Source organism: Brachyhypopomus gauderio, unplaced genomic scaffold, assembly GCF_052324685.1.
Source record: "Brachyhypopomus gauderio isolate BG-103 unplaced genomic scaffold, BGAUD_0.2 sc74, whole genome shotgun sequence".
Classification (NCBI taxonomy): domain Eukaryota; kingdom Metazoa; phylum Chordata; class Actinopteri; order Gymnotiformes; family Hypopomidae; genus Brachyhypopomus; species Brachyhypopomus gauderio.
The window spans coordinates 63517-88402 of NW_027506895.1; the positions used below are offsets into that span (position 1 = coordinate 63517).

A 24886-nucleotide genomic window follows, 5' to 3' on the forward strand; every position below is an offset into this window, starting at 1 on the left:
AAGGCCGGGGGTGTCAGGGCTGTACCCGGTGCTGCTCCTCCTGTCGCCACAGGAGGGGACTCACGAGCCAACACTCATTCGCGGACCAGCGCTTGCGCTCAGACCAGCGTTGGTTCACGAACACGTTCGCGCACACACAATCAGCAATGATGACCTGCAGCTGTTCGCCTTCCTACTTAAGGAGGACGACTGCAGAGTCTCATTGCTGAGTTGTTTGTTGCCGTATCCACGCGCTTTCAGCCTGCCTCTCCTTGCGTTTCATGTTTCCTCGTTGTACTCACCTTGTTCGCTGTTTTCTGTCATTTTCCGAGTTCGCTCACCTCTTCGCCACTTCTGGCCATTCTCAAGTTTTCCAGCCCTATTATTTCTCTATCCCGTTTTGTTTGTATTTTGAAGGGTTTTTCGTTTGCTCCCCGTTGTGGATTGAGAGCCAGCTACTTCTCCAGGCGTTTCTTTTGTTTTGATTTTCTCGCGTCGAGCATTCCATGATCTTTTGGTTTTTCTTTCTGTTTCGAAGTTCTCATCCGTTCGTCCCTTTCACGGAGGGTTTTTGTTTGGCGCTTTTCCCGCATTCCTTTTGGCGGAGGTTTCAGTTCGCTGTTTATTTTGTGATCAGCATTTGGGTCTTCCTTATTCAAAAATATACGCGTTGTGTGCGGGTTCGCATACCAACGCGTAACAGGGGGAGGACCGTTCGCTGCAGCTCCCGATCTCTCTCCCCTCATCACTCTCCTCTTGGCGCGCAGCCTGGCGCCTGTTTCATGTGTGTGTGTGTGCCAGTGTTTGTAAGTCTTCCCGTTTGTGTACCAAACCCCTTTTTCCCTCTCGGTCCTCTATGTGTTAACGTACCCATGTGTGCATTGGTGTCTGTTCTGTTTAATGTGTCTAACGTCTTTTCCCCGGTCTTCCCAGGGAGGTGGTTCTAGGTGGTTCGTGGCGGACGCTTCGCCGAGGGCGGTCACCTCCCAGACGCAGGACTGAGCTCGACGGATCCGCCCATCGTCGTGGGTTCGGGGCACTCGGTCCTGTTGGCACCCTGGGATGGGTAGTGCCCTTGGAGGGGGCGTCTGTCACGTTGAGGACCCTGGCCCCTCCCTTTTGGGCGTTTACGTTGTCCACGTGCCTAGTCTGCGTCTGTGGAACTACGTGGTTATGGTTATGTCTTGTGATAATCTGTCTCACCTGTGACTCGTCTGGTAATCACGTGGGGTTAATGTGGTTTGTCTATTTAATGTGCACTTGCGCAGTGTCCTGTGCTCGTCGTTGTCTAAGTCTACACGTTGCTGTGTTTATGTGAGTATTCTCCGTGCGCAAACAAGCGCTATTATTGTTAAAATTAAAAGTGACGTCAGTCATAACTCAGGATTCCGTGTCTCATCCTTCGCCACGACCCCGTCGTCACAGCTAGCAGGTTACCAGATTGCACAAACCGAGTCAGCTTGCAGTCCTTATTTGTAGATCAAACACCAACATACGTGTTTCACCATTTGAAGGAAATATATGATGTTACAACAATTTCAAAACATGGTGCACAAGCCTCATGAATTTGCATGTAGCATAATTACATAATTACTGAATTTGTAATAATTTTTTGGTAAAACACAATCAGGACATGGATTGCCCTTTATAGACTGCCTGTAGGAGCCAAAATGACTTTATAGACTGCCCTTTATAGACTGCACTGCCATAAGTTCTTTCCCACAGTTCGACCCGTCGTGCTTCTGAGGGACTGATGGGGCAACAGAACAGCAGTTAAGGTGGTGCGGAGAACTCAGGGGGGCAGTGCCCGGTCAGCAGACAGGTCTGCCAGGGGCGCGAGGCAGTCTGCTAATGGCATAACCGATCGAGTTCTTAAACGACTTCTAAGCAAGCACTGCAACGTGTGTGTTCACAACCACGCCGTCTCTAATGAGACAGTCCATAATAAACACAGGAAGCCGGGAGTCTCCGTGACGTCATACTGTCACACTGATATCCTGTCACACCAAAATCCTGTCACACACACACAGGGCCGGAGTGGGCTCCTTTTTCAGCCCGGGAATTTCATGCCCAAATCCGGTCCAAAATTATTTTTCCCTCCCAATCGCCCAAACTAGAGATTGACATGAGCCGGCCCATCGGGAATCTCCCGATTAGCCACTCCGGCTCTGCACACACATACCGAAAACCTTACGATACCCTGAAGGTAGCCTATTACATTTATTTATTAATATTTATTAATAATTACATTCTACAGTAAATATTTATAGTTTACAGTAAATTGTTTAGATTTTATACATGCACATATACAAGCCATGGAAATATATCATGTCATAAGTTATTCACTTGTGTTATCGGATTAAGTCAATCTTCAGAAAGCATGTAGACAATAGATAATTGACAAGCCTGCAGACAGCTGAGCTTATAAGAGGTTATAAGGGGTTATAACGGGTTATACAGGGCTTATACGGGTTAAAAGGGCTTATACGGGTTTAAAGGGGTTCTATCTTTCCCTCTGTTTCCCATGTTAATTACTGATATTTCTTTAACTACACTTAAAGGCACTAGACAACATATCTCTGCTGTACCCTGCTCTCCGTCCTCACACGGTCAGGTGGAGGCCTCTAGTGGACTGTAATGAACATTGTTCCAAGCATTTACTGTATTTTCCTCCAACTTGAAATTATGAAATCAACCAAATCTAATACAGAAAGACTATTGCTTAAGTTCTATTTTTGCCCTCTTAAAATTACTAAGATTATTATTATTATTGTGTAGCAGTGAGCCTGGTTCCATAATAGCTCACCCTAGATTTGACCAGAATTCACTGACTAGTTCCCATTGATCTGGGGGTGATTTGGGGGATCTTTTGCTTCAAGTGAGAACTTTAGCAGGTGAATTCTGAATCACCTGAAACTGTGGGTTTGTCTAGGAGTCTAGGAGTCCCTTTTGAAGGCCATCACAGTAGCCAATCCTGAAATCAAGGCATGGATGAGTTTTGCTATGTGTGATTTAGTCCATAAATCCCTAAATCCCTAATTTAAGGTTATAAAATGCTGATTTAGTAACTGATTTGATGTGACTGCTCAATCTCAGATCAGAATCTATTAGGTTATGAGTCAGCTATTTAGATCACTGGCTTTTCGGTTTTAAAATGGCACCAGGTTTGTACTTTTCACGGCTCTCATTGCTGTCGTCAAATACAGAAATCTCTATTTTTTCTTTATTCAATTGCAGTCTGTCCCACCCAGTTAGAGATGTGCTCAAAGCACTTACAGAGAGAGGGGGCGTTGACGGGGGATTAAAGGCTAAATCACAGCATCAGCTACATAGCTGTGGTGTAATAGCACCAATCATGATCTGACTTGGCCAAGAGGAAGCACAGATAAGTTCAATAAGAGTGGTCCAAGAATGGAACCCTGGGGCACTGCACTGTTCTAGAATGGCAGGTTTATTTACAGTATTATATGAGCCTCATATAAGACTATATGAGTTTTAGTAATTATGTGCCTAATGAAGAGGCCCTACCCCACCCCACCCACACACACACACACACACACACACACACACACACACCGATCCACTTCATCCAAGCAGCCACAACCAAACAACTAAACCCACACATCAGTTGTCCTGAGCCTCTCCAGCACATTCACAATGATTTGGGGACACTGGACCCTTGAGAAAGTGGAAAAAATGAATATCTAGCAAATATTATATTTAGCCAATATCTCTAGGTCAATCAAATCCTCACTCTATACCGTTAACCGCATTTAACGCAGAGTATGTCATTTCCAAACACTGCAGTTCATTACCAAACACATTAACAAACACTCAATGCAGTTAAACTCATAGAATGGAAACAGAATCACAGCGCCTGATTGGACGAAAGGTTGTACATTATAAATGCAGAAGCCACAACCCAACAGTTCCTGCTCAAGACTGTTGTTCAGCTGAACTATAACAGCAGCACCGTGGTCTTTACATGTTGACGTTGTCATTCATATATTCATTAATTTGATTGATCAGGCTTTATTTATTTTGAATGGCAACTTCCTGCTCTGATTGTGGTATGTGTACGAGGGACTCTGACAAGAGGAAAAGGAGCTCTCAAAAACGTAAATGAGAAGTATGTTTCTTGACTAAAAGAACACCAGCAACCACCACTGCATTCACACACACATACACACTCACACACACACACACACACACACACGTTTGCACTTTACTCTTCACTGACACTTTAAATGTCCAACAATCTGACATAACCAACCTCATACACAACAATTACCTCAGGTTTAAATCACCATACTGAAACCTTAAAGACATGATAATGGTCGTTTGCGCGCACGTGCGTGTGTGTGTGTGTGTGTTAAGCGTTGAACGCTGCGTTACCTGAGCGCTGATACCTTGCCATGGTGTGCCGACACTCAGATAGGAAGTTGGGCCGGGAGAATCGACGTCGCGCTTCTAGAGACAGAGTAGCCATGACACTCCCCATTGACACCTGCTGACGTACCAACCCTCCACAGACAGCGAGGAGAACACAGCCCTCCACAGACAGCAGGAGAACACAGCCCTCCACAGACAGTGAGGAAAACACAGCCCTCCACAGACAGTGAGGAGAACACAGCCCTCCACAGACAGTGAGGAGAACACAGCCCTCCACAGACAACAGTCAGATCTCACAAGCATTCAGGTTTGCAGGACCGTTCATGAACACAGGCAAACAACAAAGCTTCGTAACCGCCCCTCTGCTCAGGGTGATATTGTCACAAATTGTGCATGTGTGTGTGTGTGTGTGTGTGTGTGTGTGTGTGTGTCTGTGGTGGGGAGTGATCTTATGAAAAGGCCACACTGATTAAAAAGTCTGTTTGGAGACTGCAGGCATGGCAAAAACACAAACTCTTGTGTGTTTGTGTGTATGTGTCTGTGTGCGTATTTGCGTTTGTGTGTGTCCTTGTATTTGTGTGTGCACCTGTATGTTTAGGAGACAGACACATCAAAGGTTGTGTCCTGACCTTTCACTTTAAACAGAACACACACTGTCTTCCCCAACTATTCTATTTGAAGTTTTGTCACACTCCATTAAAAGTCTCTTTGAGCCTACTGGTATATTACGGAAATACTGGAAATCCTGAAATCTTTGGAATTTATCCTCGCTCGAGTAACATAATGCCAACATTATTTGTATGTATTGTATCTATGAAAGTTAAAGCAATAAAAAGGAATCTAAGTACTACATCAGACAAAAATATGTTTCCCCCTTTTAATCTATCACAGGGAGTTCATGGTGCTCCTTTAAATGACTATGTTGCATTAGCTAGATTATCTTACGTAGGTGTAAATGGATTAACTGGCGGATACACATTTTACTGTCCCAGAATCGCTAGAAAGCTTTTAAAGGTCACGAGAAACCAATTCTCCACGTTCAACATATGCGTAATACACCATATTATCCACAAGGGGACATTGCTGTAACATTGCAGTGGCATTCTGAAGTCAAGCCTCCAGCAGTACCACAAACATCCACAGCAAGAAATAATGATGAAATATCAATTAACAAGTATTCCAGCTTATTTAACCAACGGTTTTCATATTTTAACATAAATAGTTGAATATTTGCCAGATCCTTAACTAAACATAAGAGACAAATATTAGAGAGTAATATGATGTTCACAGTAAGGACACAGAGACATTAAGCTCCATTCAACTTCACTCCAAGATACTAATCCCTTCATATGCCTCAGTGACAGCAGCCTTAAGACCTCTTCTTTCCTGTTCCCACAGAGAACACAAATGCCCTTTTAACTTCTCAATCTGAACGGACCCTCACGCCACTGGAGCAGCTGGTGACCATGCCGAGACGTGTTTCTCGGACTCACTCCGTGGATTCAGACATGCTGAGCCGTTCACCCTGTCCACTGTCCACCTGACCCTGCCAGTCCATTCACAACTGCTGTTATCACCGATGCTGCTCTAAACCAAGGTTTATCTAATAAGCTCATCAGCTACATCAGCGGAGAGTAGACAGAACGGGAGCAGAGCTTCTGGACCCAGATATGCAAAAATATTTACAGTATGTCTAATAACTCAAACTTACAATTATTACAATTCAAAATCTTTCACAGAATATACTATACTAACAATTTTATACACCATTGCATCATCAGGAGAAGAGGCTGTGATTTGCTTACAGTCTGCTTTTAATCTGGTACAAAATTCCCTTGTAGGGCTTAAGCTGGTTCTAAATACAAAAAAGACTAAATTCATGGTCTTTACACGTTCACACAAACAATGTAATGGGTCTATTTTTACCACTAATGGAACACAGTTAGAATGGGTATCCTCTTATAAATATCTAGGAGTATGGCTTGATGAAAAATTTTCTTTTAATACACATATTGAATGCCTCTTAAAAAAACTTAGACCTAAACTAGGATTTTATTTTAGACAAAGAAAGTGTTTCCCATACAAAGCAAGAAAAAGGTTAGTAGAGAGCACATTCTTATCAGTATTAGACTATGGTGATATAATTTATATGCATTCTTCACATTTGCTATTGAAAAAGCTGCATGTTTTATATCACTCTGCTCTGCGTTTTATTACAGGAACAGCAAATAGGACTCATCACTGCTTGCTATATGATATGGTGCAATGGTCCTCTCTCTCTTTTAGAAGAAAGTTTCACTTTCTGAATTTTACTTTGAAAGCATTATTGGGTAACTTGCCACAATATATCTCAACATTGCTTTCTTTACACACTAGTACATACAGTTTACGGTCAACAAATAAGTTATTATTAATTGTACCCTCAATAAGGACTGATTTGGGCAAGACATCCTTCTCACACTATGCGGCATATGCCTGGAATGAACTCCAGAACACATTGCATTTAGAGACACTTCCTCCTGTCAATATTTTTAAAAACCTCCTAAAATCTACTCTTACAGAGCATTGCCATTGCTTTTAAATATGATGTCCATGAGTCTATTTCTCTAAATGTATTGTCAGTTGTGTTTATGAGAATTGTCTTGTTTTAGTTTTCTTTTTCCTTAGTGTATGTTGCATGTTTTAGTTTCATTCATATTTTATTTCTTTATTTGATTTTGTAGTTTGATTTTTGTCTTCAGTCCTCTTGCAGTTCTGTCCTGTGTCTTTGTATTTTTATTTTAAATGTTTAACTTGCTGCCTGCCACTCTTGGCCAGGACTCCCTGGCAGAAGAGCCATTGTGGCTCAATGGGACTTTTTCCTGGTTAAACAAGGGTTAAATAAAATTAAAAAACTAACGAGAAATTATCAAAAATGGGATTCACTACTAACATCTGTACTAATTGCTCTCAAAAAAAACCCCTGACACATACATCCACGCTTTCTGATATTGTACACCCATTCAACAGTTCTGGGAAAAAAATCATAAAATCCCTATCAGTGATCTTTGATTCCCACATCCCACTATCCCCTTTCCTCTGTTTACTTAATGACGTATCTGTCACGTAGGGCTACGCCCCCCTCTCCCCGCTGTCACTCCAATGTCTGTTCCTCGTGTTTTCTGTTATTCCTTGCCCGTTAATCCCGCCCCGCTCGTCTTCGTGATTCCTTGTTTGTTACCACGCCCCTGTGTCATTGTTATCACCTGTCCCTTGTTTCAGTTCAGTGTATAAGTCCCAGTGATTCCCCAGTCTGGTTATCTGTGGTTTTGTTCATTCTGTTCTTTCGTGGTCCTGATCCCATGCTTTCGTGTTGCCGTGTTCGTGTATGTTTATCCTGTTCGTGAGTACTCCCCGTTTGCTGCCCAGTTGCCCTGTGTTATCTGTTTCAGTTATTCTACGTTTTACCCGTGTTTTGTTTTCCTAGTCCTGAGTTATGTCAATTCGTGTTTCGTGTTCGGATTGCCTCAACGTTATGACCCATGCCTGTTCTATCGACTCCGGTTTTGGTATTCCCCGTATTAAATCTCGCTCATCTCTGCATTTGTGTCCGTCTCCTCGCTCCGTGGCGCAAGCCACGTTACAGTATCCAACACTAATCTCGATAGCACTAATACAAAAATACTTCTTATAGCTTTAACCATCGCCAAGAAAACAATCCTCATGAACTGGAAAACAAGACATAAAACCGACATCTCACTCTGGAAAAATCTTCTTCTTGACTATATTACTCTTGATAATACACCTGCTTCTAATACACACACAGATACAGAATCTCCCTCCATATGGGTTTCAATATTAACTTTTCTTCAGAAATGACATTAAGTTACCTTGGTCTATGAGCCTCCCACCCCCCCCCCCCCCCCCCTTACATACAGATACAATACATGTAAACATACACAAACATACTAAATATCTTTTCTATTTATATTAACACAAACAAACACTAAACAGCAAATATTTAACTTGTATATCTACATATATCTCACCTCACACCTATACCCTGTGTATGTGTGTGTGTGTCTGTGTGTGTGTGTCTGCGTGTGTGTGTGTGTGTGTCTGTCTGTGTGTGATGCACAAAAATAAATAAAAAAAATGAGAGAGACTTTAGAAACTATAGTTTGACTGGAGAAGAGGAATTATTTTCCAACAGTGAGATTTGACCAGCAGGGAGCTCAGGAAGTAATAGGACCCCCCCCCCCTCCCCCCGCACCCTGCAACAAAGTGCGGATTAAAGGATAAGAGCACAATATTTTCAAAGATCATTTTACACTGCATGGACAGCAAAAGAACAAACAGAATGGATCAGCTGCGGCTCTTACTTAAATAACACCAGAGGACACTCTCTAGGACGGAGACACTGCACTGGGGCACCTGCCTGCCCCCCTCTCACCCCACAACCAGCCTTACAAGTCTCCGTCACCTGTGGAAGACAAAACACGACAGCTGGCCCTTTGCGTGAAAACACACCTAGTGGAGGAGAACCCACTTTTGAACCAGAGAAACAGAGAAGAGGAGGAGAGTGTGGTGACCCGGGGTGAGAGTGTGATGACCCGGGGTCAGAGTGTGTTGACCCGGGGTGAGAATGCCGTGGGAGCGTGCGACGGTACCTTTGACGAGGGTGCCAGTGAGGAATCCAAAGAAACACCTCAGGAATTTCCCCAGCTCCCTCTCACACTCGTGCCTGCAGCGGAACACCTGCTCCATGCTGACGCCAACGCCCCGTCGGGCCAGAACCCGGCCGGCGGAGGAACTAACGCTACACCGGGAGGCTTGCCCTGCGCTCCTCACCGGTCCGACCCAACCCCTGGGGGTTAAAACAGCAACCTCGCTGGTTCTGCTGAGACGCCTCTGTGTGAAGACGAGAGGCAACTTCGTGGTCTCCCAGACTGCAGTGCTGCTGTGCCGGATGAGCTCTGGTCTTCCTCGCTGGTGAGTCGTGCGTTTCCTACAGTAACGTGACACAGCGTGTCTCGTGAGAGTCAAACTCACTCCTCCTCGCACACGTGGACTAAGGAAGCCCTTAAAGAGGAAAGCGTTTTAAAAGACACCCGAACACCCCAGATTAGCTGTCACACAGACCACTCACTTACAGACTAACAGGTAGGTCCTTTTAGCAGCGACTACTTAGGGTGTCTTCCTGATAAAGACCCGAAAGTAGCAGTGTAAAACTCAAATTGCACAGCACAAGTGTGCTGTGTGTGTGTGTGTGTGTGTGTGTGTGTGTGTGTGTGTGAGAGAGAGAGATAGAGAGAGAGAAACCTGGTTGGTTCCTTGCTTAGAAATTTGCTTTATCATGAAATCCACAGTGGTACCTCTGTTCTGTTTACACACCTGTCTTTCCTTCTTTTTCATCCTTGTTATCAAGCACATCACATTTTCCACAGCACACTTTCACTCTTGTGTGCAGCGGACATGTGTCCAGCGGCAGGGTGCTCCTCTCTGACGTCTCCTTCTGTCTCCTCTCTGACTCCTTACAGCCATCACCCCCCCCCCCCCCCCCCATTCAGCTCTGTGTGTGTTCAGGTGTCTGATATGACAAATATATTCTAATTTATAAGAGGAAAGTTTAGGACCTGACTAGGAACTGAACTGCTGATAACTGTAATAAAAGTGTACACGTGTGGTCCTGTTTTCCCCACACTACTAATGTTGATAGATCCAACCCACAATGTATGGATGTGCGTTACTAAGCAACACAGTGAAGCATTCTGGGGAATTTATAAAAGGTTGCTTCACATGTCTTTTTAGTTGGTTTTTTTTTTTAATAGATGGGTATTGTTGCAACATCATTCCTCACCTTCAATGTATATTTATCCCTCTTACAGAACCGTATTCACTTCTGCTAACCAGTAGATGGAGCTATTGCTTTCTTCTGACAAAAAGGAGTCAAAACTCGTTATGTACAACCACTAGATGGCACTAACTGGTACGCATGTTAAAATGATGATAAAAAATAAACAAAAGAGAATTAAGATTAAAAATAGAAAAAATGAGTATGACAGTTATGGTGTGGGTAAAGGGTAGTGGGAAAATGGGTCAGAGAAAGCGTTTAAAACGTCCTGGCAGTCTGGTGTTCAAAGATACAGAAGAAAAAGACATGAGTGCTGGAGGGAACTGTTGGAATAATGATCCCCCCCTTACGACAGGAGCACATCCATAATAAACACCTGCCTCTGACAGAAACCCCTTCATTTATAGCACATCTTGAACCTTTCGTTGAACATGAAGGAGAGCCCCATGTTCATGATGAACAGATGGCAACAGCTAACGGGGGAACTGTGCTTCTCCAACAGGAATTAGCCAACGGAAAGTGCACAGAAGGACCTGCATGGTGCCTTCAGACATGACTCCACTCGTGCCATTGTGTCCCAGCACACCGATGTCACACCGATGACGGACACCATGCAGCACAGTCTCCCGACTCCTCCTTGTTTCTCCGTGTTCGTGTATATGTTCTCAAAGCTGAGCGTGGTTGTTCTTTTACACAGCCCCACCACATAATTCATAAATAATAAAGCTGTGAGAGAATGTCTGCGTGTGTGTGTGTGTGTGTGTGTGCATCTGTGAGCGCATGCATGAATATTTGTGTGTGTGTGTGTGTGTGTGTGTGTGTGTGTGTGTAATTTTTATGCAGGTGGGCTGAATACATTCATCACACAAAGAATATAAGGTGTGATTTTTGCCCTGATCTTATCCCTGATCTTGGTCTACATGGCCAGGTACACTATATCACTATATTATATATAGTACATGGATGCCTGAGAGACAAGCCCCTGTTCTATCTGAATCACATGACCTCTTGGGAGACACACCCCCCCCAACATTGACTGCTGACATCAGGTAAATCAATAATGTCAGCCACAGGTCACTTTCGCAGGGTCTACGCAGGTTGTGAACATATGCTGGTGATCTCATTACTGGCATCCGCACTGTCAGGAGGCCTTGAGGATGAGGGTGTCTGCTTATTCTTCCATTTATTTGTGTTTTTTTTATAATTACCTGCTGAACCCCCTGAAGGCTATCAAGACAAGTCACAGGACTGTTTATGTAAGGACACGCCCCTCACAAAATGTATCAAGACATTATGGCACAAATTCCACACAATCCTGGGAAGTCCTAACATGCGATAATTAATTTCTCATTTAATTAATTTCTGATTTTATTCATTTCAGCAAAGCTCTCGATGATCAGTATCTATGCGAGCTATTTGAAGCTGTTTTAAAGTTTACGTGCTCACTGTATCAGGATCTGTTATTGTCATGAAGTCCAGAAAACTGGCGCCTTCTGCCAAGACCTGCAAACTTTCAAGGATTTTCACGTCCCATCAGACGTCGGTGATTATACGGGAGATTATAGGCTGAAGCAGCAAAACTCATTCATCAGGTCCTAAGTTCTCGACGCCGTCTTGCGCCGCCCTGATTTTAATCTTCGTTCTGACCACAGTCTGAGCAGAAATCCCTGACATGCACCAGCAAAGCCTTGAGGTTTAACACGTAATCCTTCAACGCTACTCTAATTAAATCAAAACGATGCAGACCAGAACCGACCTCTACTCCCTCCTCCTTCTGCTCACCTCCACCCCTCCCAATCACGGGGTCCTGGCACCTCCCTCGTCCCTCCCTGACCCCCACTCTCCGCCCCCTGCTCTGACCTCCTCCGCAAACCTCCCTGCCTCTCCAACCAGCTGAGAAGACAAGACAAACCGTATTAAAGAGCCAGGCACTGTGGAGGTGATCTGACTGGAGGAGATTTGATAAGAGGGTTACGGTACCAATGACACCATCCCTGAAAGAACTCGAATGACAATGCACAAATATGAAAACCTAATCAATACTCAGTCGAAATGGTTGACCAGTAAACAAACAAACAAATAAACAAAACATTAATACTATTCATTTGTTTGCTCTGCTTCTGTGTATTCTGTCTATACGTTGATGTAACACAAATATGCATTTGTTGTAGTCTGTTACTGAAACACAGCAACATAATCAACTTTGTATACATTTCTTTATATTAACATGAATACAATAACAATAACTATTGTCTACTTCTGTTATTTTTATCCAGTAGCGAGTTTGTTGACACCAAACGATGGAGTTTTATCAGGGTCACAGTTTTAACAAATTCAGAATTTACAATAACTGCCTACTGACAGCCCCAACCCAGAGTAACTGGCAGCTGCCATGTGGGTGTTCCCGGCTCTGGCCCGGCTCCGCCCCTTCCCTGCCCTTGCTCCGCCCCTGCTCTGTCCTTGCTCCGCCCCCTGCCCTGCCCCAATCCTCACCCTGCTCCTTGGGGCCGGTGCTGGCGATGATCCACCTGACCAGGCAACACCTCATCAGAGCTTTGCGGGTGAAACGAGGCTTCTGCCATTTCCCACAATCCTTCTTCCTCCCAGGCCCCGCCTCCACACCGTTAGCACCGCCCACACCATCCACCACTTTACCGTCCTTCTGCAAGGGAGGGAGGGAGAGACAGAAAGAAAAAAACAGAAGAGTAACATGAGATAATGTCAAGAATGCGTCAGCTGAAAACTGATGACATCAAAACAAGGTGTTTTTTGATGACTGAGATCACAGAACCTAAACTACCAAGTGTCAGCCGAGAGGATTCTGATATATACGGTCCTTTACAGATATCAAACAAGGAAGAGAAACGTGTTCTGGTGTTCGTGATCAGTCATTTTCATGTTGCCTCTTCTTGTAATATTGTAGAAATATTGCAGATTAACTATTTCTGTACTGTAATATTGCCATTGCCTTCAGGAAAAAATCATACATGCAAAAAAAAAAAAAAAGAATTATGCTTTGTAATAAAACTCTAGTGTGACAAAGTGCCGTGATGCATGGAGGTATCGTTTTCATCTGGCTGATGTCTGCAGCAAGCCCGTCACCTTGTGTTAACGGGATGTGGATAAATGCCTTCTGCATCGGGATAGAAATCTAAAATTAGCCGGCGAATAAGGGGAAAAAGAAAAGAGGCATAAAAGCTGGCAGCACTTTCACAGCTTTCCACAGGCTGCCACCTGTGTGCCGGGCGGCAAGGTTGGCATCAGATACGATGGCATCAGGGGCAGCCACTGGCGTGGATGACCACACATAATGCCCATCTCAGCAGAAACGATGCCCTCACCCTCTCACTGGCTCGCAGAGGAAGTCTCCATCCGGCTGGATACCTGGATGGCCAGTCAGAAGAAGACTTGATGTTGGAAGGGTGTATGCAGGGTGTGTTAATAGGTTGAAAGTGGTGGATTTCAGCTGGATGTGTCAGATTTAGGGATTTCACGGTGCATCGGTTAACGGGTGGGTAGCTTTATGGGGCAAGACGAATGATGGTGTGGAGATCAGGGAAAGTGGGTCAGGATACGACACCTTGCTGAGTCATCCGGGGGCGGAGCCAGAGGGGAAAGCTCAAACTGGAAGGAGAAAGGGCAGCATGTAATACAGCTGCAAGAATAGTGACATCAAAGAGCAGGAGCAGAGAGAGGGGGGGAGAAAGGGGGGAGAGAGATAGAGAGAGTGAGAGAGAGAGAGAGAAAAAGAGAAAGAGAGAGAGAGAGAGAGGGAAGAGAGAAAGGGAAAGAGAGAGGGAGATAGAGAGAGAGAGGGCAAGAGAGAGAGAGAGATAGAGAGAGAGGTATAGAGAGAGGGAGAGGAAAGAGAGAGAGGGAGATAGAGAGAGAGAGAGAGAGAGAGGGAGGAGAGAGGGGAGAGAGAGGAATGATAGAGCCTTGTCTACCCCTGAAAGAGGAACACAGAATGACCATGACATGCATGCAAGATTAGGTAATACGTTCATACAGCCATGCACTCATTCACAAGTGCATACACAGAAGAGCACACACACACACACACACACACACACACACACACACACACACACACACACACACACACAAAACACTAGCTATGTTACAGCTCACAGCATTATAGTTCTTAAAAGTGGAACCGACATGTCATGCATCACAAACTGCTGTCACCGCCTTCCGATGTAAATCTCACACACACAAAAGGGTCATAAAATGGACCAATCCCAAAAATCCTAGACCGATATGTAACAATGTTGACTTGAAATTTACGCTCCTAGACACTGTATTCTCTTGTGGGAACAGCCATCAACGGTTCAGTAGTTCCTGTAAAGAAGTAAACAATGACACAATGGCCCAACTGACCTGGTTGACATTCAGGACAAATTCAGGACATTCAGGAGCCCAGACAAAAAAAATGCTTCGTAAAAAAGAAAATTGTTCCTTTCTTTGTGGCTAAATCAGTGTCTAAATCAGTTTTGTAAAACTGAATCTGGGCAATTTTAGCCCGTACCAAAGTCGCATGCCTTCTTTATAGACATCAGAGAACAATTTTAAAACAATAAGTGCGTTCTAGGGCACCTTTAAGACCGTAACTGGATTATAACGATGGCGGGCCTACTGCTGTGTGTAACAGAAACAGAAACCCTCAATAAATCAAACCGTGACAAGTGAGTCTCCGCGTATCTATGTATCTGATTTAGATCAGTTATTTTTATGTTTGTATTTCACAAATCGAATCTTCGCTCTGGCGTCCCTGGAGCCACGAGAGCCAAGTATACCCGTCAGTCCGTGTGACCATCAGCGCTCATGAGTGGTAGCAGAACCTGCACACTGCTTTCAGAGACGAGGACGCTTCCACCAAAGGAATCCGACATGCATGGACCTCCACACCTCACAGCACAAGGTGCAACTCACCGGTGTCATACCAGCGCTCAATTATTCATTTACTGTACCAAAGACACATCTATAAATGTGTGTGGTATAGACCGTCTGTGTGTGTGTGTGTGTGAGAGAGAGAGAGAGAGTGTGTGTGAGAGAGAGAGAGATAGAGAGAGAGAGAGTGTGTGTGTATATATATATATCTCTTTTTACACCTGCAGACAGAAGCGCAGCAGGTACACTTAGAAGCTTGTTCTTTCCTCAAGTTGAAGTGAATAAAGCGCCACAAAAGCTCTCAGTCTGAGGCGAGCTTCATTGAGATAAACGGAGACATCGATTCAGCTGCGAGTGCAAGTCGGGAGTGCAGAGCAGCGCGAGTCGATTCGCCACCGGCTATAAACGGCCCTCAGCCGCATGCGGGAGGGAAGCTGTCTGGCGGAATGAAGAAACGTTTAAACGCTGCTTAAGGCTACGAAGGGCTACGAAGAACCGGACGTTTCACACCAAGATCCGCTGAGAGGTTGATTAAAGTTACTGACTCCGTAACTCCATAAGAAACCACGACATTGCAGACTGTGATAAACATACTAGAGGGCTGTAGACAAGTTGACAGAACTGTAAAAAGAAATGTTGTTTATGATTAATATTGCACATTCATAAGATATTTATGAAGAGTTGTCATCCGCCGTGTTTTTGAAATCCGCATCCTTCAACAGACTGCACTAAATCAGACGCACACTGGGATTGTCTTTCTAGCTTTCACCAAGTCTTTTTTGAAGGAGACGGAGCGATGGGACACTTGGAGGGTAATTGTAGCACTAATCACCCATAACTAATCCTTCCTATTGACTAGGCGTCTGACCGCACGGTAAATCACCAAGCACGATATGAGGATTCAGATCGCGCCCTCAACCATATTGCTATGCGGAGAGCGTGAGGACGGATCGAAGGCGCGTGAGCACGCGCGCGCGCCCACACCACGCGCGCGCGCGAGAGAGAGAGAGAGAGAGAGAGAGAGAGAGAGTCTAATTCCATTCTGCTCATTGATCAGAACCGATTGGCCCAGCAGGTTTCAGAAGACTCGGAAATGTGGAATGCGTATCTGCGCGAGCGAACGACGAGACGAGAAAAAGCGCGCGAACAGAGGAGCCGCGCGTGCTTGCTCCCACGAGGGAGCGATGGAGGGGAATGACGAGCAAAGGAAGGAAGTGGAGAAGTGAAAACCAGTCAGTCGACACATGCCCACCCCTGAGAAAAATAAATATAAACACAGGAAGACTCTATTCTTTTTTTAGGGACACATTGATTACCACGAGTATAATAAATGTCAGAAAGAGGGCGGAGTGGTGCACGCGCGTGTAAATGACGACGATAGTGGGTCTGGGTAAGGTCGGAAGACTGGACTTGGCAAGGGAAACATTTGTGGTACTATTTCTGTGTATTCCATGGGATAGAGTGAGAACAAGGAGGATAAAACAAACAGGGAGGAGGGGAGGAGAGAAGATGAGAGGGTGAGAGGGGAAAGGCAGACAGAAAAAGGCAGTGGGTTACATAACAACCCTATGTGGAAGTTAAAAATATCTCACATACTCATCAAAAGATCTTTGCATGAAAGGTAGTGAAGTTGTGCTGGTGTAAATACACTGAGGCTTGTGCTTCCAGGAACGTGAATGAACAATGACAATGTAATACACACACTGTTATCTTGGGCTGGATTGGAGCCCCGTCCCTGGGGGTTGATGTCACGAACCTCGACTTCACTCATGCTGACGCAAGAAGCCATGAGATGTGTGTATATTCATGTGTGTGTGTGCATGCATGTGTGCGCTTGATCCGAGTGTGTCCATCCCATTAACGAAAAAGCCATCAGACACATACAGCACTCTCTACTATAGCTGCGCTGTTCGAGAGATGGCGAGGAAAACACAGATCAGACTGAAGTGATGTTCTTTCATTTGGTTTGCCTCACACGTCTATCCAGGCCCAGATTCACCCAGATTCATGAGGAATTAATGTGACATTTTAATCTTCATATGCGGAGAGTGTGGGTGGCGGTACACATGGGACCAAAGGCAGAGCAGAGGGTTAAACTGCAGCCGTGGACAAAGACTTAGGGGCCCTTGGAAGTGTCCCTGTGTTTGACAGCGAGACGGGTCCAAACGCCAGAGACAGGAGTGCACAAGAACATTCTAGAACATTCTAAGAACATTCTAAAAGCCTTTAGAACATCTCTCAGTTCTTGGTACCATGGAGATTGAAAGGTAGAGATGGGGGAGAGGGCTGGATAGAGAGAAAGAACAGGAGAGAGAGAGAGAAAGGGCAGGAGAGAGAGAGAAAGGGCAGGGGAAAGAGACAGAATGAGATAGATAAAGAGGGAGAGAGAGACAGATTGAGAGAGAAATAGGGAGAGGAGGAAGGGAGAGAGGTGGGGGAAGAGAGAGATTGAGAGAGAAAGAGTGAGAGAGAGAGCGGGCGGGAGATTGAGACTGAACAGTGTTGCAGAACTTATCCATTATTCAGTATTAGTCACAGGCTGGGTGAGATACTGTATGTAGAAGTTTAGATCATGGATGATATAATCACAGTGAACCATGAACACACTCATTATTTAAGAAACATCATATATACACAACACAGATGTGCGCACACACACACACACACACACACACACACACACAAATCAGAATCATCAACCCTTCCTCTTCAAAACCTTTGTTAACGTCAATCCAGGAGAGATGTCTAAAGGAATGATACAGTTTGAGAGAAAAAAAGAGAGGTCTAGAGAGGGGGAGTGAAAGGGGAAGAGGGAGGGAGACGAGATGAAGAGAGAGGGAGAAGAGAGGGAGAGCACCTGTGTGAGTGGACGGCACAGGAGGGCACTGTGTGGGTTGGGTAATAAGTTATGTACACTGCCTCCTGGAGCTCCTGAGGCTATCTCACAGAGCCACAGACTGCGAGACACTGACGGAGAGGTTATTTTTAGACCAGCCTGCAAACACGCTCCTCTGTGCAGGAGGAGAGGGGGCAGGAGAGAAAGAGCAATAGAGAAATACCTCCATCAGCTCCAACACCTGCTGCACCCTTCAGCCTCAGGTGGGGGTGGGGGGCTTTCACACACACACACACACACTGTCCTCCCAGTGGAGGAGCTAGTCTCCCTCTTTCCCCTCTGCTGTTTTATCTTGCTTCCATTCCTCCTGATACCTGCTATAACTCCATCAGTCCTCTCATTCTGCCACACTCTCTCTCTCTCTCTCTCTCTCTCTCTCTTCTTCTTTCCTCTTTTCTTCTAACTCCATCTCTGTCTCTCTTATACCTCATCGCTCATTCAAACGAAAGACACCCAGTCCATGGGCTCCGTACTCCTGTTCCCCGATAACGTCTAACAGAACCGTTATGATGTATGACCAGACGTGTCCCTGCTGTCAGTCACCCACATCATCCGAGCCACGGAGGAACCGTGCACACACGAGGATGGCCAGCAGACGTCTGGAACCTCGTCCACGCGTCTCACACCGCTAGATAACGCGGACCGCATCGGGTCTGGACGCTAGACCACAAATAGCAAAGGCATTATGTAAGTCTGTTTAAAGTGTAATGGTTCTAGAAAACTCCATATTCCAGAAATAGCAGAAGCCACACTGTGGACTGTCATCTGCGGACCTTTAGATTCATGGTGTTTTTTGGCAGAGCGGAGCATGGGCTGTGGTTAGTCATTCATACGGGACTGAGTGACCATTCAGAGCGGACTGGGAAAGGTCTGGGTGTGCCAACAGAGGAGTGAAATGATGTTCCATATTCCCGCAGGTGAGAGAGTGGGGCTGGGAGAGAGAGAGAGAGAGAGAGAGAGAGAGAGGGAGAAGGTGAGGGTGAGATAAAGGGGAAGGAAGCGAGCGGGAACAGAGAGCACATCTCCTGACTCCAGCTCCCGTTTGAGGAGTGCGCTCTGATGTCACACGGCTCCTGTCTCCGCCTGCGTCTCCTTCCTGGGGCGGCACTGTCACGCAAGCGTGACCAAGAATGATCGTCGTGGCAACTCTCCTCTCCATCACAATCTCTGCTTATTTTTGGCAGAAAAGTCTCCATAATAGCCATATCCCCCCTCAGTGAGAGGAGGAGGTATTATGCAGTGTGTGTGTGTGTGTGTGTGTGTGTGTGTCAGCATGTATGTGTTGCTATTTGAGTCTGCTCTGTGGTGTGTTGTACTGTGGAGGTGGCATTGCATCTGTGAGTGGGTGGACATCGGCTCTGTTCATTACTGTGAGAGCCACTGTGTGTGTGTGTGTGTGTGTGTCAGGGCCGGCGCCAGGGGGGGGCGAATGGGGGCGTCGCCCCCTCAGGCGAGGTGTCCCGCCCCCTCAATGTAAAAAATAAGACCCATTTATTTTACAACAATCGCTACATGGTGCCCCCTCGGCCGCTCGACAATCGTTACACGCACCCATCCCCCCCCCCCCCCCCCCCCCCCCCCGCTAAACAAATTATGTCCCCCCCCCCCGCTCAACAACTTACGTTCGCCCCCCCCCGAAATTTTCTGACGCCCCCTCACTGTATATGTTCTGGCGCCGGCCCTGGTGTATGTGTGTGTGTGTGTGTGTGTGTGTGTGTGTGTGCGCGTGTGTGTGTGTGCGTGTGGACGCCTGGCTTAAATTACTGGGCAAGCTAGGAGACAACGGGTGTATTAACAGTAATGGATGTGGTCAGTGTGAGCGAGTGTGTGCGAGCGAGTGTGTGCGAGCGAGTGTGTGTACAGGCATGTTGGATTTTCGTATTGGTGTGTGATGTGTTCATTGTACAAGTAAAGTTCATAACTCTGAAAGTGTTCACTTGTATCTATTTAACTAATTCAAAAGAACATTAACGTCTGCATACAGGTGCACATTAACGTCTGCATATATGTGCACATTAACGTCTGCATACGTGTGCACATTAACGTCTGCATACGTGTGCACATTAACGTCTGCATACATGTGCACATTAACGTCTGCATACGTGTGCACATTAACGTCTGCATACGTGTGCACATTAACGTCTGCATACGTGTGCACATTAACGTCTGCATACGTGTGCACATTAACGTCTGCATACGTGTGCACATTAACGTCTGCATACGTGTGCACATTAACGTCAGCATACATGTGCACATTAACGTCTGCATACATGTGCACATTAACGTCTGCATACGTGTGCACATTAACGTCTGCATACGTGTGCACATTAACGTCTGCATACGTGTGCACATTAACGTCTGCATACATGTGCACATTAACGTCTGCATACATGTGCACCTGCACGCTACGTCCATGCACAGACACGTGTCGAGTGCCTGCTTTCCTCTCATGCCTGTAAATGTTTCATATGCATAGAGCTGAATCTCCAAGGATTGTGTGTGTGTGTGTGTGTGTGTGTGTGTGTGTGTGTGTGTGTGTGTGTGTGTGTGTGTGTGTGTGTACACCATCTCTGAGTGCCACTCCTGCTTCTAACGCCAGTGCATGAACACATGCAAAATGAACGAATGGGTCCGCAGGGACACCTCAGACCTGACTGTGGACCGGTTCTGTCAGGTTCTGACAGGTTCTGTCAGGTTCTGTCAGGTTCTGGCACTGATAAAGAAAAATCAGCATGGCTGAGTTTAACTGCTTCTTCAGCACCATTATTCAGTGGTTACTCAGTGGTTACTCAGTGGCGTGGTAGATAACACCCAGACATTATGCACTGAGTACAGATTTACCGATTACATTCTCGACAGTTTTCTTTAATTTCTTTGACACATTTCCATTTTCCATTCAGGCGCACACTAAATTACCCATAACCCCACACAAACCATACAGCTTATCATTTAAGGGGGTTCTAATAGGACTCTGCACTGTAATGCAGTAATCTGTTAAACATAATTGGCATCAAATGGCACGTACAATTTTGTCCTCATCTCCAGCCCACAGGCACTCGAGATACGCTCCATGGCCCTAGAGTCTAGGCCGTACGCCATGTCACTCTCACTGCGTGGATCCTGGCCCCTCTGCGTTCTTCTCTCTCACTGTAAACCCTCGCACGCCCACTACGTCCATCAAACACTCCTATGCGCTTGGCATCAAATCAACAGTAATTACGATAAACGAATCACTCCTGATGACGCGTTAGACCCTAGTGCTTCCTCTTTGAATAAACCGATTCAAACGGCCGGCTCGGTTATCGACGTGACACTCTGGTTATGAATACAGATCGGTTTGACGTTTACAGCGCATCCGTTACATCACGTTCGGTGCTGGAGGTCTACAGTCCTTCAGGGTTCAGCTCCAACCCTGATCTGTAACATCTGATCCACTCAATCAAGATCTTCAGTAGCATCTGCGGATTACAGCCAGGTGAACCCGATCATGACAGCAGAAGGCCAGGAGAAGAGTCGGACAGCCCAGATTCACATGGCACTGCTAAGGAACGTGGAGGTACATTTAGCAATAGTCTACATTTACCTCCATGCTTGACTAGAAAATGTATTGCTTCCTCTTATGATACAATTTTTTTTCAAGGCACAAATCTGTTTACAGATCTCATTGCAGTCGTCGTTAATTGCAAGAATTCTGAGCTCAGCCATGTGTGTTTGTGGGTGTGGAGCCTTATGGTCCATACAATAAATAAACAGAAACCCCACTAACATCTCCATGTAATTCACGTATGACTCGACACATGGACCCGCCCGGAGAACTGAGTCTCTCCACTGATTCCCACTTGGCGTTCAGTCCACACCTGGCTGATCCACTCTTCTGCTTCCATTCCCATGCTAGACGCTCCCTCACACGGGTTCAGACGCTCCCTCACACGGGTTCAGACGTTCCCTCACACGGGTTCAGACGTTCCCTCACACGGGTTCAGACGTTCCCTCACACGGGTTCAGACGTTCCCTCACACGGGTTCAGACGCTCCCTCACACGGGTTCAGACGTTCCCTCACACGGGTTCAGACGTTCCCTCACACGGGTTCAGACGTTCCCTCACGCGGGTTCAGACGCTCCCTCACACGGGTTCAGACGCTCCCTCACACGGGTTCAGACGCTCCCTCACACGGGTTCAGACGTTCCCTCACACGGGTTCAGACGCTCCCTCACACGGGTTCAGACGTTCCCTCACACGGGTTCAGACGTTCCCTCACACGGGTTCAGACGCTCCCTCACACGGGTTCAGACGTTCCCTCACACGGGTTCAGACGTTCCCTCACACGGGTTCAGACGTTCCCTCACACGGGTTCAGACGCTCCCTCACACGGGTTCAGACGCTCCCTCACGCGGGTTCAGACGTTCCCTCACGCGGGTTCAGACGTTCCCTCACACGGGTTCAGACGCTCCCTCACACGGGTTCAGACGTTCCCTCACACGGGTTCAGACGTTCCCTCACACGGGTTCAGACGCTCCCTCACACGGGTTCAGACGTTCCCTCACACGGTTTCAGACGTTCCCTCACACGGGTTCAGACGTTCCCTCACACGGGTTCAGACATTCCCTCACACGGGTTCAGACGCTCCCTCACACAGCTTCAGACGCTCCCTCACACGGTTTCAGACGCTCCCTCACACGGTTTCAGACGCTCCCTCACACGGGTTCAGACGTTCCCTCACACGGTTTCAGACGTTCCCTCACACGGGTTCAGACGTTCCCTCACACGGTTTCAGACGTTCCCTCACACGGGTTCAGACGTTCCCTCACACGGGTTCAGACGTTCCCTCACACGGGTTCAGACATTCCCTCACACGGGTTCAGACGCTCCCTCACACAGCTTCAGACGCTCCCTCACACGGTTTCAGACGTTCCCTCACACGGTTTCAGACGTTCCCTCACACGGGTTCAGACGTTCGCTCACACGGTTTCAGACGCTCCCTCACACGGTTTCAGACGTTCCCTCACACGGTTTCAGACGTTCCCTCACACGGTTTCAGACGTTCCCTCACACGGGTTCAGACGCTCCCTCACACGGGTTCAGACGTTCCCTCACACGGGTTCAGACGCTCCCTCACACGGTTTCAGACGTTCCCTCACACGGGTTCAGACGTTCCCTCACACGGGTTCAGATTTCCCTCACACGGGTTCAGACGCTCCCTCACACAGTTTCAGACGCTCCCTCACACGGTTTCAGACGCTCCCTCACACGGTTTCAGACGCTCCCTCACACGGGTTCAGACGTTCCCTCACACGGTTTCAGACGTTCCCTCACACGGTTTCAGACGTTCCCTCACATGGGTTCAGACATTCCCTCACACGGGTTCAGACGCTCCCTCACACGGTTTCAGACGCTCCCTCACACGGTTTCAGACGCTCCCTCACACGGTTTCAGACGCTCCCTCACACGGGTTCAGACGTTCCCTCACACGGTTTCAGACGTTCCCTCACACGGGTTCAGACGTTCCCTCACACGATTTCAGACGTTCCCTCACACGGGTTCAGACGCTCCCTCACACGGGTTCAGACGTTCCCTCACACGGTTTCAGACGCTCCCTCACACGGTTTCAGACGTTCCCTCACACGGTTTCAGACGTTCCCTCACACGGGTTCAGACGTTCCCTCACACGGTTTCAGACGCTCCCTCACACGGGTTCAGACGTTCCCTCACACGGTTTCAGACGTTCCCTCACACGGGTTCAGACGTTCCCTCACACGGGTTCAGACGCTCCCTCACACGGTTTCAGACGCTCCCTCACACGGGTTCAGACGCTCCCTCACACGGTTTCAGACGCTCCCTCACACGGTTTCAGACGCTCCCTCGGGGCTGGACACACCCTGAGCTGCTGTCCAGAGAAAGGAATCTCCTCAGCCTCAAAACACTGCCTCGCCCCACACATGAACCCACGCTTATACCAGTCTTGACAATATTTACTCAAAAGTCCCAACGTCGGGCGGCAAAATGTTTTTTAGCTGTCTTGGTTCTTTGTAAAGCAGCTAAAAAACATTGTCACAGAAAAAGACTTGTGGGCTGATGAGGGCAGTGCTGGGGTAAAGTGAGTGGTAGCACCAGGGACGTCAGCTACTTATGATTAACGCCCCAGATCACCTTACTTCTCTTCCTTTCTTTTCTTTCATCCCTCTCTGAGCTTGTTACTTCCGTCTTTCACTTATCAATAGTGTGGGTTACACATGCCCCCAAATTATTTATCAGTTCACATCTGACCAGCCACCATGTATGTGTGTGTGTGTGTGTGTGTGTGTGTGTGTGTGTGTGTGTGTGTGTGTGTGTGTGTGTGTTGTGTTTTAAATCTACTCTGTACGAGTATGTAAGAGGTTGAAAGTATAGTCTTTGGTTTCCAGAGTGAGCTGCAGAGAGAAACTCTAGATACAGCATCTGCACTGATTCCATTTACAACGGTAGATTAAATGGACATTTCACTAACATCAGCTCATTTATCACAACCTAATAAGAAAACAAAATAGTTTTGACAAACACAGAAGATTAATATACAGTAGATGCACTCAAGTACAACTTATAGTGTTAAATAACGCTGCATTTCCAATCCACTCCTGTAAAGTTTCATTTTCAGTGAAAAGCAAACAGATGAAATTAATGTAGAATTCCACTGCTGAGCTGAGCCCCAAGCTCCTATAACCCGCAAAGAATATGAAGATTTAACCGAAGAAAATGACTAAATGCATTGCCTAATTGCTGTAAGTTAAACTGCGTTGTTTCTGCTGTTTGTCGAGGTTTATAACCATTTGCAATCTGCTTCTCGGGCCTGCATTAGCGCGTTCTCTAGAGAAAAATCCATCCACTGTTCACATATTAGAAGCTCTCGAAATACATAAAA

At 46.5% G+C, this 24886-nt stretch overlaps 1 protein-coding gene across 3 annotated transcripts in view; it reads right to left on the reverse strand.

The window, feature by feature from the left end:
• The window catches only part of kcnip3a (Kv channel interacting protein 3a, calsenilin), a 47610-nt gene that overhangs the window by 21744 nt on the left and 980 nt on the right, over window positions 1–24886 (reverse strand). The window contains exon 2 of one of the 3 annotated variants that reach the window (XM_076990320.1): window positions 12698–12866. In XM_076990320.1, coding sequence (XP_076846435.1) covers window positions 12698–12866 — 169 coding nt within the window. Of the gene's footprint in view, window positions 1–4374; window positions 5001–12697; window positions 12867–24886 lie in introns of those variants that run through there. The other 2 variants (XM_076990324.1, XM_076990321.1) reach the window with 2 other exon arrangements.